The sequence below is a fragment of the Lepisosteus oculatus genome, chromosome 28 (assembly GCF_040954835.1).
Source record: "Lepisosteus oculatus isolate fLepOcu1 chromosome 28, fLepOcu1.hap2, whole genome shotgun sequence".
Classification (NCBI taxonomy): Eukaryota; Metazoa; Chordata; class Actinopteri; order Semionotiformes; family Lepisosteidae; genus Lepisosteus; species Lepisosteus oculatus.
Genome location: NC_090723.1, coordinates 3,822,909 through 3,836,516, shown reverse-complemented (window position 1 = coordinate 3,836,516; position 13,608 = coordinate 3,822,909). Strand labels below are relative to the sequence as shown.

Below are 13,608 nucleotides of genomic sequence, written 5' to 3'. Positions count from 1 at the left end.
CATGTCAGAGCAGGTGTATGTGCAAAGGACCGCCTATTTGTGCTGCTCGATTTGCATGTATTTGAATATGCACACAGGAACCCGCGATCAGATGGTTCTGCCGGGTTTTGCACAGGTAGGATTTACCTGCCAGGCCCCGCCCCGTCCCGGCGTGTGGGCGGGGCGAGCGTGGTGGCGCCGCCAATCAGCGCCCGGCTGCATCCCTGGAGGCCGCGCCCCTCCTGGGACCGTGCCCTCCCCACCCGGGGTGAAATGGGTGCAGGCCCCTTTAAGAGGCGAGCTGTCCGGTCAGCGGGGACTTCAGAGCGGAGAAACAGCGCGATGAAGAGCGTCGCCGACCCGGCATCATGCGCCCCCGGCTCTCGAGGACCGCCTGCCTGCTGCGACTCGCTGCCCTCTACATCCTCCTCTCGCGCTCAGCCGCTTATTTCGGGTCAGCCGGGGATATATATATATATTTTTAAATTGGGTTTCCTTTCCTCTCTGCTTTTTCACTCTCTGCTCGGGGCATTAGACCAAGAGGCGTCCTTATAAAGGGCAGCTTACTGACGGGGTGAAAGGTAAAGGCGAAAAAGTTTAATATCTCAAATGACGGAGTTTCAGTGAAGTTGCGCTCTTTTTTTTTCACGCTTTGGAAACGCGCACATGGAGGGAAAAGTGTGGATTTCGCGTCGTGTGTTATGAAATTAATTCTCTTAACCCAATCTGTGATACAGTATGTGACAGGACATGGCCTATTTGCAGCAATGACAGTGTTGAAGATGACGACGGCAGTGTTTATCTGCCTGTAATTTCGCTGTCTTGTGTATCGAACAAATCGATTTATTCTCCGTTCTGTAGTAATTCATAGCCATTGGTGATAAGCGGTTTACAAGGCAGAGGCACTGTTAGAACGACTTCACTCGTTTTAATAAACGCTTATGCAGTCGCAGAACACGACTCTGCTGACGCTGGCCAGTTAGGGAAGAGGCAAGTTGCTCGTTTCTGGAAATTGTTCAACACTCGTTTGTCATTTTTCTTTCTGCTGCGCTCTTATGTTTTACCTGTGACTGTCTCTGGGGCAGGTCTTGTATATAAACCAAACAATTACCAACAATTACAACTGCGATTCCTTCTGCCCGGATTTAACTTGCCAGATTGATTCCGAAATCACAGTTGCTTTCAAGGTTACTAGAAGTCGCTACCGTAAACCATGACATGAAATCCTGTATGTACATACGAGCATGCTCATTTTTTTTCCCCAAAGAATAATTAAGGTCATAATTTGACCTCGTGCAGAAGGATTCCGGCTTTTTTATTTTTCTCCTTTAAATGAGATGAAGGAGAATAGTTATCCCTTTCTTCAATATGGCAACTGTGGGATATAAAATAGCTGCTAATTAAAATACAACCGACAGTTATCGGAGGGGTTTTAGAAAATCCGCTGTCGCTCAGGAATATGTTACTGCCGACACCAGTTCCGCGCTGGGTTTCTGTGCTCGACAATGCTTTCCCGAGAAATGATTTAACAAATTAATTCAAAGGGCACGATAAAGTTGGTGTGCTTGGAGTTTATGGGGCTTATTATGTCTGTTCTATTGTTATAGAAGTACTACGGGGGTTTTGTTTGTAAAACAATCTTGCCACTGTGATTTTATTTCTTCCTAAATGCTACAGATCTGACATTATTATTATTATTATTATATTGTCGAGTTCAGATACTAACGCACTCTTCTCCGTTCTGACTTGACTTATCAGTAGAAATAACGGATGGAAAATAATGCTTATTGTTTATCTGGTTTATAGAGATGTAATTAGTTTAATATAAATTATTGACAGAAACAGACGGCCATGATCTCCTCTTAATAATAATAATAATAATAATAATAATAATAATAATAATAATAATAATCACGTTGGCTACTTTAGATACGGGTTTTTCTTGCGAGTTCCTTTTGTTTTTGTTTAATTTGACAGTGTTGTTTTCCGGGCCGAATGCAATAATTAGGAATAAATCAGATCACGTTCTAATTCCTATTTTACTTTTATCGTTGGTCGCCAGCCGAGACGGGAAACCGCTCAGACTCACTGCCCGCACGCACGGGCTCTGGGGGCGCGTCCCCGACTGCGCGCCGAGGACGCGCCCTGGGTGACCCCGCGGGGCGCCTCTGTACGGCACTGCTCGGACAATCGCCCAATTACGCGGTTATGAGCCGCAAAACTTTTACCTCCTTCACAGATACATCGCCTTTATTTCGGGCCGGTGTTCACCTGACTTAGAGCGTTAACGTTTTTTTTCCCATCGAAACCCACGACATTTTCCCGTTTCGAAAAGAAAAGAAAAAGTTTTAACCTTTCGTGTGAAAGCTAAGCGCGGCTTGGTTGTATTGCCAACAAACATGCCACGGGAGCCTTCTGATATTAATAATCAACCAGATCCGAACTTTTCAAAATGTTTGAAAAATAGAATATAATTAATTTACTGTACTAATGTATTGATATCATTATAATGCAATAGTCACAAATATTAGATATAACAAAACAATCATAGTCGCTGGGTAAAGCTATCAATATTTATAATTAATAATGGTAATATTGTTATTAATAAAATTAAAACACAGTTAATATTAATTGATAATAGTACTACTACTACTAATAATAATCCTGTACGAAATGTGCAAATGATTAGTTCATTCCTTTAGCGAGAATGATATACATGTTTATCTTGAATTTTGACGGATATCACGATTTATCTGAACGTCGCCTAGAGAGTTTCCCCCAACTAAAAGCTTTTCTTTTAAAGCAGTGAAGACAACACCCAGGGGCGCGTGTATCTTGCTACGTCGCAAGAAAATACTGATTATGATGAAAACAATAAGCTCGTGTCGGGGACCGGCAGGAAGAAATTTCGTTCTTGGTGTTAAAACATTCGCTGGGACTTCTGGGTCACCGCCAATAGTCCGGTCCCGGTTCGGACAGAACGCGCAGGAAGGCGATGTAGATCAGGGTGCCGCAGGATTTGCTCTTTCGTAGCCGTGTGACTTGCACAGACCCCCTCAGAAGGGAAAAAAAGCAATAGGCACAAAAAACTCCAACGCAAAGACGGAGCAGGTCTCATCTTTTCCGTTTCTGTCCTGTTGCATCTTGAGGCTAAACTAAACCCAACTTTTCGAAAGAAAAGTTCGGAAAACAAGTACCGCAAGTACCAAAGCACAGAGGCTTTCGAGATATTTCTTTCGTCCCAAACTAATGTATTTCACTGTTTTTTAAATGAAACCAATAAGCAAAGCTGAGAACCGACGAATGTATTGATTCTATAAATGCTGCGCGACCTTCTGTAATGAATTTAATTGATATTGTGCGATATCACGGGGTGACGTGAGCAGCGGTTTCGACTGTTGAAAAAAAAACCAAACTTTTAAGAAACTAAAATCCAGGCGAGCGCCACAGCCTTGCTGCAGGAGCCCCCAGTTACCGACGCCTCCTCTCTCCCCCCCGGCAGGCTGACGGGCAGGGAGCCCCTGCCGGCGGAGCCCTCCTCCTCCTCCTCCTCCTCGGAGCGGGCGCACCTGAAGCAGTGCGAGCAGCTGGCGCTGAGCCGGCGGCAGAAGCGCGTGTGCCGCCGCGAGCCCGGGCTGGCCGGCGCGCTGCGCGAGTCCGTGCGCCTCGGCCTGCTGGAATGCCGCTACCAGTTCCGCCACGAGCGCTGGAACTGCAGCCTGGACGGGCGCGCCAGCCTCCTCCAGCGAGGTAACGCCGACCAGTCCAACACACACACACACCAGGCAAACAGCCCAGTTAAAACCCCGGGATCGCGTTTGGGGAAAGAACTGTGAGAGGTTGAACCCGAATTCGGTCAAACGCAGGCGGTACGAGAGGTTCCCAGAATGGCCAAACTGCTTTGATGAAGTATTGTGAAGTAATGCTGCACACTGGTGGTGGTGGAGGGGATCCCCATTACCTGTAAAGCGCTTTGAGTGGAGTGTCCAGAAAAAGCGCTATATAAGTGTAAGCAATTATTATTATTATTATTATTATTGTGTTTCTGCCATAAACTCGGGTTATCCAATTCAGCATGTGTCACGGTGCGCCTTGTGTAGGTCAGAGGCTGCTAAACAGAGCGACGCGAGTCTGAGGTCGATCCGGAGAGACGCGCACGTCGCCGTCAGCTTGCAGACGAGTGTACCTCGCAGCGATCGAGTGAGAGCGAGGTTCGGGTACGGGGAGACTATTCCAAAACTTGGGACCCCCCTTCCGCGAACTCAACTGAGGAGCCGGGAGAAATTGGCTGGAGCGGTTTCATCTCACTGAACAGCCGCCGGAATATTCACAGTTCACGCCGGCCAGAATCATGACGAGAGTTCGAGTTGGTTTAGATCGTTCCCGGACAGCACAGCAGCATTTAAAAAGAGCCAAGATAAGAAATGGCTCACAGCTGTTGTTTTCAGAGGTTTCATGCAAAATTTGCCGGAATTGATGAACCACAACGTAAAATAATGCTACTCGGTCTTCAGAACGTATTTCGCCCCCTAGTTTGTGTTTTTGCCCTTTTCAGAAATGACGCTCTAAACTTCTTGAAAATGTTCAGCAGGTTATAAGAAGCTCCAGTCCAAGAGTAGAGTCAGACCGTTGCCAGTTCTCAGGTTTCTCTCTCGGCTGCCTGTTTGGACTGTAAGGTGCAATGGGAACTAGGTACTGCTTATTTCACATTTAATATTGATTAAATTAAAAAAGGCAAAGACCTGCCGATCACAGACGATCACGGTAAAGCGCACCCAGTTAAAGACCTGAGATCACAAGAGGATTTCTGCGTCGCTGTCCTACACCAGCGGGGTATTTTTAGCTCGGAAAAGAGCCCAGTTCCCAGAGGAAATGGGAGGCAAGATTGCTCGCTTTCATCTGGGAAAAAATCCTTTCCTAGTCAAAATAATAATTAATCGGATCAAAATACTCCCTTGTGACGGCTGGAGGCAAGGCGAGCACCAGGGAGAGCCAGGCGGGGGGAGATTACCAACGGGGCACCCCGATAAATATCTAGGATGCCCCTTCAGGCGCTGCGTGTGAAGAAGAGACCAGGCAGACGTGTGCTGCTCAGGAGCAGAGTTCACCGTGCTCGCTCTCTTTGCCATGACCTCTCACATGAACAGGAAGCACAAAGACCGCGGATTCGCTGGCACAGTGGCACGGTGGTAGGCACTGTTGCCACGCAACGCCGGGGCCCGGGGTTCAATTCTGGACCTGGGGTGCTGTCTGTGTGGAGTCTGCACGTCCTCTTTGTGTTTGTGTGGGTTTCCTCCAGGCACTCTGGTTTCTGCCCACAGTCCAATGACATACTGGGGGGGTCAGGCTTCTGGGAGGAACTGGCCCTGGTGTGAGCGTGGTTGTGTCTGTCAGCGTCCTGGGACGGACCGACATCCTGCCCTATTGCATGATGGGACAGGCCGTGGTCCCCCCGGGGCCCTGAGTCGGATGAAGGAGTGAGCCGGGTGATGGATTGTGGATTATTATCAGACAGGGAGGGAACGCGCGCACTCAAGGTCAGGTGGACAGAAACAAGGAGACGCGCCGACAGCCGGCACCGTGTGCGTCCAGTGCGTACCCATGTCTTCTCCCCCCAGGGTTTAAGGAGACGGCCTTCCTGCTGGCGGTGTCCTCCGCCGCCCTGTCCCACGCCCTGGCCAGGGCCTGCAGCTCGGGGCGCATGGAGCGCTGCACCTGCGACGACTCCCCCGAGCTGCAGCACCGCGAGGCCTGGCAGTGGGGCATCTGCGGCGACAACCTCAAGTACAGCACCCGCTTCCTCAAGAGGTTCCTGGGGCAGAAGCGGGCCGGCAAGGACCTGCGGGCCCGGGTGGACGCGCACAACACCAACGTGGGCATCAGGGTGAGTACGCCTCGCCTCGCCCCCCCCCCACCACCACCGGCCTCGTCCGGGGGCCCCTCTGCAGCCGCCATCACCCCCCATCCGCCCGGCTCAGCACAGGAACGTTACGCTTCCCAAGAGGAGGCCGGCGCAGCTCCCCGCTGGCACAGAACAGGTTAACAGGCCTGAGCAGCCTCCCCCTTGCGGGTCTTTCCGGAAACGCCGGGGCCTCGAGCAGCTCTGCCAGCCCAGGAGAGACGGGGGGCGCGCGCAGCCAGGTGTTTTCAGGCAAGATGAAGCTTGCTTCATGCGCCGTTGGAGATGAAAGAGCCCGCGTCGGGGGCCTGCGCGCGCTGTTGTCGCAGCGTTTTCATACGTTTTCATAGACACGCGGCGTGTAATTTACGACGGTGAAGTCAGCCAGCCCGCGCCCCGTCCCCCCCGCCTCGGAGACTCTCTTAAAGCACCAGAACCAAACGTGTGTAAGCACTGCTCTTGCAGTCTGTGGCAAGGAAAATGGCAGTCTTTTCTGTCTGAAAGCAGGGTGCCCACTTGCACTGCTCACTGAGCGGTCTGAGCTGGTAGAGTAAGAAATTATCTACACCTGAAAATCCAATCAGGTTAGTTATTATTCACAGTAAACTACCTGATCCTCAGTATACTTCTGAAGATAAATCTTTCTTATGATGGCCACACAATTCATTAAAGAAACTTCGAAGAGTGCCAAGTGAACATGTACCCAGAGAATGAAACACTAACATGCAATCTATCCATCTGTTATACAGTATGCACCACATGTGGCCCATGCTTGCTTAGACATTGGGAGCAGGAATCGAACCCTGGGGGAACAATTTAATATAGCTGACCAAACCTAAGCAGCAAGTCTTTGGAAGGTGGGAGGAAACCAGAGAACCCATGTGACACTGCAGAGAACATGCAAACTCCACACAGAAGGCAACCCAGGCTGAAGCATGATGCAATAATTAATGCCAAGTTATATATGCTGTTTTATACAACTTGTTCATCATGGTTCATGGATCTGATACACAGTTTAACTAACCTACATTCGGATTGAGATCCTTTGTTCAAGCTCAGTAGAAGCTCACTAGTATCACTTTAGCTCCTAGGAGGACATTGCAAAAAAATAAATGACATCTGCTCCACCCCTGGTAGTTGTCATGGCGGGACAGAGGTAATGATTGACTTCTCTGTTATTGGTTTATAATACACAAAGCTCACAACACAGCTAGCATTGCTTTATCAGCTGTGACATGCCAGCAGAACACACTAGTATTTCACCCAACACTGAAGGTTTAGCCCACATTGCTCTCATTGGGGATTCATGGTGGAGACCATATTTTTCTTTTCCTCCACCGTAGGGTGCATGGGGCAAGGCAAGTGTTGCATTATACCGATCTCCTGCAGCATGCTCTAAATCCTTACAGCGAGTGCAGGGGGGGCCATCTACAAGCCCATTTAACCTAAACCTTACCTGGCTCCTCCATGAATTCTCCCAAGCCAGGCTGCTAGCCAGATCTCAACACTCACCCAACAGGGCATTCAGAATGCGGAACAGAAAAAGCATCGTCCATCTTCCCCCTTGGGTCGAGGCACCGATCACACATCCGTCTGTGGGTAACTAGCCACGATCTCCAGTCGAGCCCATTAACGTGCTGAGACACAGCAGCAGGTAGCGGGCGGCCCCTGCGAGTGATTACTCTCTAAGCAAGGGCCCTCAGGGCTCATACCTGCACGGTGTGGAATGGAGCTGACCTCTAACACTCTTCAGTTCAGGGCCGTTCCTGCCGCTGGGAGACCTGACCTCTCCCTGTCCTCTGCCTTCCCCGGTGCTTTTTTTCTTTTCTAGCTGACCGCTCCATAGCTATTCCTCCCCGCATTTTAAACTCTGATTAGCGCCGCCATGAATAAGGAGCCCCCCCGGGGACCCGCGCCGCCTCACGTGACCCATCTGCGCCCGTTGCCAGATTCGTTCTGGCCGTTCCTGCTCCTGCAGTATGTTTCGGAATTAAAAAACAACAACAACCAGTCTCGCAAAGCCTTTAATCAACGACTGGCTGATGCTTCCCAGAAGAAGCGTTTCTCTTAAGCGTCTCGGTTTTCAAGCAGCCCTTCCTGATTCTCTCCTGCCTTTTCACCACTAGACAACGGTAACACATCCTTCTGACTGTAACTTAAATTTATACACTGATTTTATTACTTTTTAGGTTAATTAATTTTACAATTAAATTTCGGAGGATCACCTTTCTGAATCTGTGCCTGGAAGTGTGACATATACAGTGCACACTCCCAAACAGCCAAAAATAATAACTGGGTTACAGAATGATTTCTAAAGCCTGATTTATCTGACTGAGTGTTTTTATCTCATTTACTTGGAGCTCAGTGTAACATTTTGCATAAATCCCCCCAAAAACTGCAATCAGAGACTCGAGACGGATGTTAATGTTTGCTTTGCAACCGACCTCCTATTTTGCCTCTTGAAATCCGTGCTGATACATTTTCTGACAACAGCAAATGCCACGTTATTCACTGAAATTGGTCATTTAGGTGTTTTGCGCCTATTTTTATAAATAAACCAGCCATGCCGTTGCAGTTAACCGTCCACAGATCCGATTCTTCCACTGAAGCACAGCAGCCACAGCTCTTGTTGTAAAATAGAAAAATGATCAAAAATAAAGTGGCCAGTTAAGTGAAGGGGTAGGTGACGTGCTAGGGAGAAAGGAGGGAAGAGGAAAAAGAGCACGAAATTCAAGACGCATAAATTCAGAATTATTATTGGGTAGTAAAAATAATCCACCTCTTCCAATATCTCTCAAAGACCTCCTCCTGGAGTCTGAACTGATTGGTCAAAATAAATAACACATCCTTCCACTTACATAGCTCTTTCCTGGACACCCCACTCAAAGTGCTGTACAGGCAATGGGGAATCCCACTGCCGCCACCAATGTACCCCCCACCTGGATGATGTGTCGGCAGCCGGAGCGCACCAGTCCGCTCCCCACACACCAGCTACAGGCCGGCTAGCTGTAACAGTGTCAAGCCATCGGCAGTGGGGTTCGTGGGTGTAGTTAGCGATTCCAGTTTTTGGTTGAAGAAAGGGGATACGCCTCAAGGGCAGCAGTCAATTGCGAGCTCAGCGGCTCGTGCTCCGGGCACTGTGGCCTGACCCCCTGCTCTCTCTCTCTCTCTCTGCACCAGGCGGTGAAGAGCGGCCTGAAGACCACCTGCAAGTGCCACGGGGTTTCGGGGTCCTGCGCGGTGCGCACCTGCTGGAAGCAGCTGTCCCCCTTCCACGACACGGCGCGCCTGCTCAAGTTCAAGTACGACTCGGCGGTGCGCGCGCTGAGCGTCACCAACTCGGCCACGGGCGAGCCGGAGCTGGCGGGGCCACGGCGGCAAGGGGGCAGCCCCCGGCCCGCCGACCTGGTCTACCTGGAGGACTCGCCCAGCTTCTGCCGCCCCTCCCGCTACTCCCCCGGCACCGGCGGCCGCCCCTGCGCCAAGGACACCAGCTGCCACAGCCTGTGCTGCGGGCGCGGCTACAACACCGCCCTGCAGCACAGCACCGTCTCCTGCCACTGCCAGGTGCGCTGGTGCTGCCATGTGGAGTGCCAGACCTGCCTGAGGGAGGAGGAGGTGTACACCTGCAAGCCCTGAGACACAGGGAGCAGGGAGGGGGAGAGAGGAGAGCCCGCTGGAACAAAACAGAAAGAGAGGGGCAGGGGGGGAGATGGAGAGGGATAGAGAGGGGGGAATTCTTGACAGCTACAGGGACAGAATTATAAGGGAACTGGGGAAGAGGCAGGGACCGTCCGTGTGGAAACGTAGGCAGAGCAAGGAGGCACGAGGAGAGAGGGATCTGGGCAAAGAGGGATGACACGGGCTCGTCAGGAACGACGAGGGAGACGGGCGAGCACGCCAACACGAGGAAGGTAAAGGCAGGGAGCAAGGGAAGAGAGAGGAGCTCCTGGTCTTTCTTGCATCATTTCACTAGCACAATGCCGCAGGAAGCGGAACTAGCTCTCACCAACTGCTCCGTTCCTAGACTGCGACGCAGCCAAAAAGCAGAGACTTGGGAGGTGTTCTTAACTGACTTCCAGTGGCAACCTTGAATAATCCAGGAGGGAAACCACTGCCATCTCTGCGCACATGTGTCCACTCCCAAAATACTTTCTTTTAAAAGCCGTGGAACAGCAGCAATCTGAGGATCTCTGTGCGCCATCGTCTTCTAACTATTCTCTCGTTCTCTTTCTAAGCCCGTGAGCCTGTCCTGTGCTCCAGATGGACAGGTCACCTTTTCGACTTGGTGCTGACAGTCCTCGCGCTGTCAGAATGGAGTTGCACTGTGATGCCGATTTGATTACGCTTTGAAGACGCGGACGGAACAAGTGACAAGTGAGCTGAACATTAAGCGGTTGTCCTAGACACGTCCAGATTTTGTTTTGAGAGGAACTTAATACAGTAATCCTTTACTGGACTTGATGAAAGGTTCTTCACTGCCTCAGGTCTCTGGGTTCCCCATATGTGTAGACTGCACTTTAGACAAGGTACTGTATGGTGGTCTATCCAGGGACGAGTGCGGTGCATTGGAATGGCTGCTATCAGTAGCTCAAACCCTCTATTAGTATGTTTCTCACAGTGCAGAGAATTGACTGTCTCTCTGCGTGTCTGTTCTTTTGCTTGTCTGTTTTTCTGTCAATCCACAAAAAAGGGATTCATACCACTGGGATTTATACCACCTTATGTGTAAGATGAGCTTCAAGGGGCACATTCAAATAGAAGAATAAGAAGCACTTAAATATGAAAAGCCCGGGAGCTGTTTTAAATAAAATACCACAGAAAGGCACACTTCAGATCAACGCAGGCAGTCACCCAGTGGGGTCTGTCTGGAGCCCCCATGATCCTGCTGTGTATGAGAGTGGGTGTGTCTCGCTTTTTAATATAATGAAGGCAGTGCCAACGGTCAGTCTTAAACTGGCTTCTAATGGTCAGGCTCATAGGATTAAATATTGATAAGGAGGTGAATGCATTTCCTTGCACTGTCTAATTCAGTAATTTATTCCATGATATTGACATCTGTACAGTCAATGCTTGTTCCATTGCAGCGATTAACCATGCTTTAACTGGCTGTATATTTCTGTGCCATGTGTGTCTTGCAATTAAGATTTTATGACCGTCCTTTCCAAACTTTACAAGCTATAGTACGCTACAGGTATAACAAGTCAGTCAGCTAGACGACGTCTTCAGTTACAAGGACTTACAGTAAACTAACCTAATCACATGGATCTCGTCTGGTTGCTGTTCTGACTTCTGTATATTTTGTACACAGGTTCAACATGCATGTCTGCAATCATATGTAAAGATATCTGTTGTTAAATGGCCGATAGCTAATTCGGGGTTCTGCTCTCAGTCAAACAAAAGACCCGACTTCTGCAAGGATCCATTGAGGAAACCCAGACACAGTGGCTGTTAAGGTGCTCTGCATCAAGTAAATAGCTAACTTTCAAAACCTTGTATTTATTTTTAACAGGACAATTAATTGTCCTCAGAGAGCCAAAGATCAAGCAATATTTCCTTATTTTCTGCAATCTTCGTAAAGGAAAAATGCCATTTAACATTACCAACAGTAATGTCCCCACAGACTTTTTGTCTTATATAGCATTTGCTTTTCAAGTTGCTCATTATCTGGGTTCTGGTTTTAACAATGAGCACAAATTGCACCATTTATCTTTGATAAAACAGACCTCGTTCTCAATGACGAAGGGGAAAATGTCCTAACGTGTTCTTGTCACGTGATTTTTACTTTCCGAGTAAACGTGTTTGTTTCTTTAATTGTCAGAATGCTGACAGTGTGCCCATGAGCTGAACTGTCTCCCGAATTTCATTTCCAAAAGCCAAAGAGCCCACAAAGATGAAACTCAGCTGGGTAGCGCTCCTGTGTTCAGTTTATATAGGTTCTCACAGCACTTTAGGATTCATTTGATCAAGCTAAAATCTTGTCAAAACAGACTGACCCCCCCCTCCTTTCCCAAAACCTGGATGTTATTAAGAGTATTACATCTTCGCTGTATCAGACATCTGTTTTCATTGGCACACAGTCAGGATAATCACAGACAGGTAATTGATGCATAGCAGGAAATTCCCCTGAGTTGTTCAAATAGTCTGATAAAATTGGCCACACTGATTAAGCTGTACCTTTTGCATTTACTGTAAACGTGCCCAAAAAAGGTACACCACTTTGCTTCACTCGGAGAATCTTCTACTGACGACTTGGAGGAGCAAACATTTAGCACAGTGTCTGGCCTCTAAAACTGCTCTATTGAGCACAGACCAGCAAGCCCCCTCACTCAATGATCAATAGACATTCAAGACACAGGGCCCCCTTCATAGGATAGTAAGAGCACAAGCAAGGTTAGAAAGGAGAGGATGCTGTTGTGTTTAGCTGTAAGTAGCTAATTGTTCCAAATACCTCATTCAGCCAGTATCACAACCATGACGACAAGCTGGTCCCACTATACCTTAACTGGTTCATTAGTTTAAATACACCTGTCCTGGTTTAGGCCCTGATTACAACTTCAGGAGATATAAAAACTCACCCAGTGATTTAAGATTGGGAGCTCCTGGGGCAGATCAACTGTGCTGAAAGAACACAGTCAGCAGTAGGTTTTACGTCTCTCCTTAGATCCAGGCTGAAGATATTGCAGTGTGCTAAATCACTCCAATCCAACCACTGACTTAAAAATTGGGAACAGCTCAGGTGAAATAAAAACCAGACACCCTCTATCCACTACTCTAGCCCCTCAATTAATTATTTCAGTGCAATTCAGAGAAAAAAATAAAACCTGTATCTCAAAACTGAATGACTATACCAGCCACGTTCAGGTCAGGTCAAACTCTGATTTCAAAACAGCATGTTTAACAGCATGATCCACTGCCTGTGTCTCTTAAATGGATGTTTGTTTCCTTCATCTTGGTTTATAAGGTACCAATACTCTTCATTGTAAGTTATAAAATAATCCTACTTTGTACATTATTGCTGTTACTCATATTCTAGCATTTTGCAAAAATAGTTTCTACAAATGCTTTTAAAATCAAATGCAACTTCTAAATAGGAAATATATCCGTACTGACACACTAGAAACTTTCCCATATGTACTGCGTATCTGATAGAGGGTGTTCCAGAGAATCTTTGTACATTAGAGGAAGGATCGTTTCAGGATGAATGTTTTTACACTGCGGCTCAAGACTTCTGGAACAAGGGAATTTATATCCAAATTTTATTTTTCTACCTCATTTGTACAGCCTCTAGACAAAGAAATATTTAAATTATTTATCTGCTTTATATATACAAATATATATGTAGCCTGTGCATCTTTAATGAAATGAAATCCAACAGATTATTTTCTAGACATTACGTACATGTTGCCTGGGTTGTACATAATGATCTTTACTTTATGTGATATTTTTTAAAGATATATATATATACTATATTATGTTCTTATTTAAGTGCAAAGTATTGGTTAAATAAATGCATTTCTTTGTAAAAAAAGCTATACTGATTTTTTTTTGTTTATGGAAGTGGTTACCAATGAATCAAACGCTTCTTTAAAAAACTATTCCGCAATTTAAACTCTAAACGGTGGTTGTAAAACCCAGCCCACACCGCCGTCGTCGGAAACGCTAACGTTGTCAGCCTGCATGGCTGGAGACTCACTCCTCATTGCCCATCATTGCCAGAATGTTTAAAC

At 47.7% G+C, this 13,608-nt stretch overlaps 1 protein-coding gene across 1 annotated transcript; it reads left to right on the top strand.

Annotated features, from left to right (window-relative positions):
* Nucleotides 1-281: 281 nt before the first annotated feature.
* On the top strand, nt 282-10,337 carry wnt9b (wingless-type MMTV integration site family, member 9B). Its single transcript, XM_006638188.3, has 4 exons — nt 282-433; nt 3,482-3,729; nt 5,598-5,863; nt 9,059-10,337. Exons 1-4 carry the CDS (start codon nt 348-350, stop codon nt 9,515-9,517), a joined length of 1,059 nt encoding a protein of 352 aa, XP_006638251.2. The 5' UTR covers nt 282-347; the 3' UTR covers nt 9,518-10,337.
* Nucleotides 10,338-13,608: the final 3,271 nt, after the last annotated feature.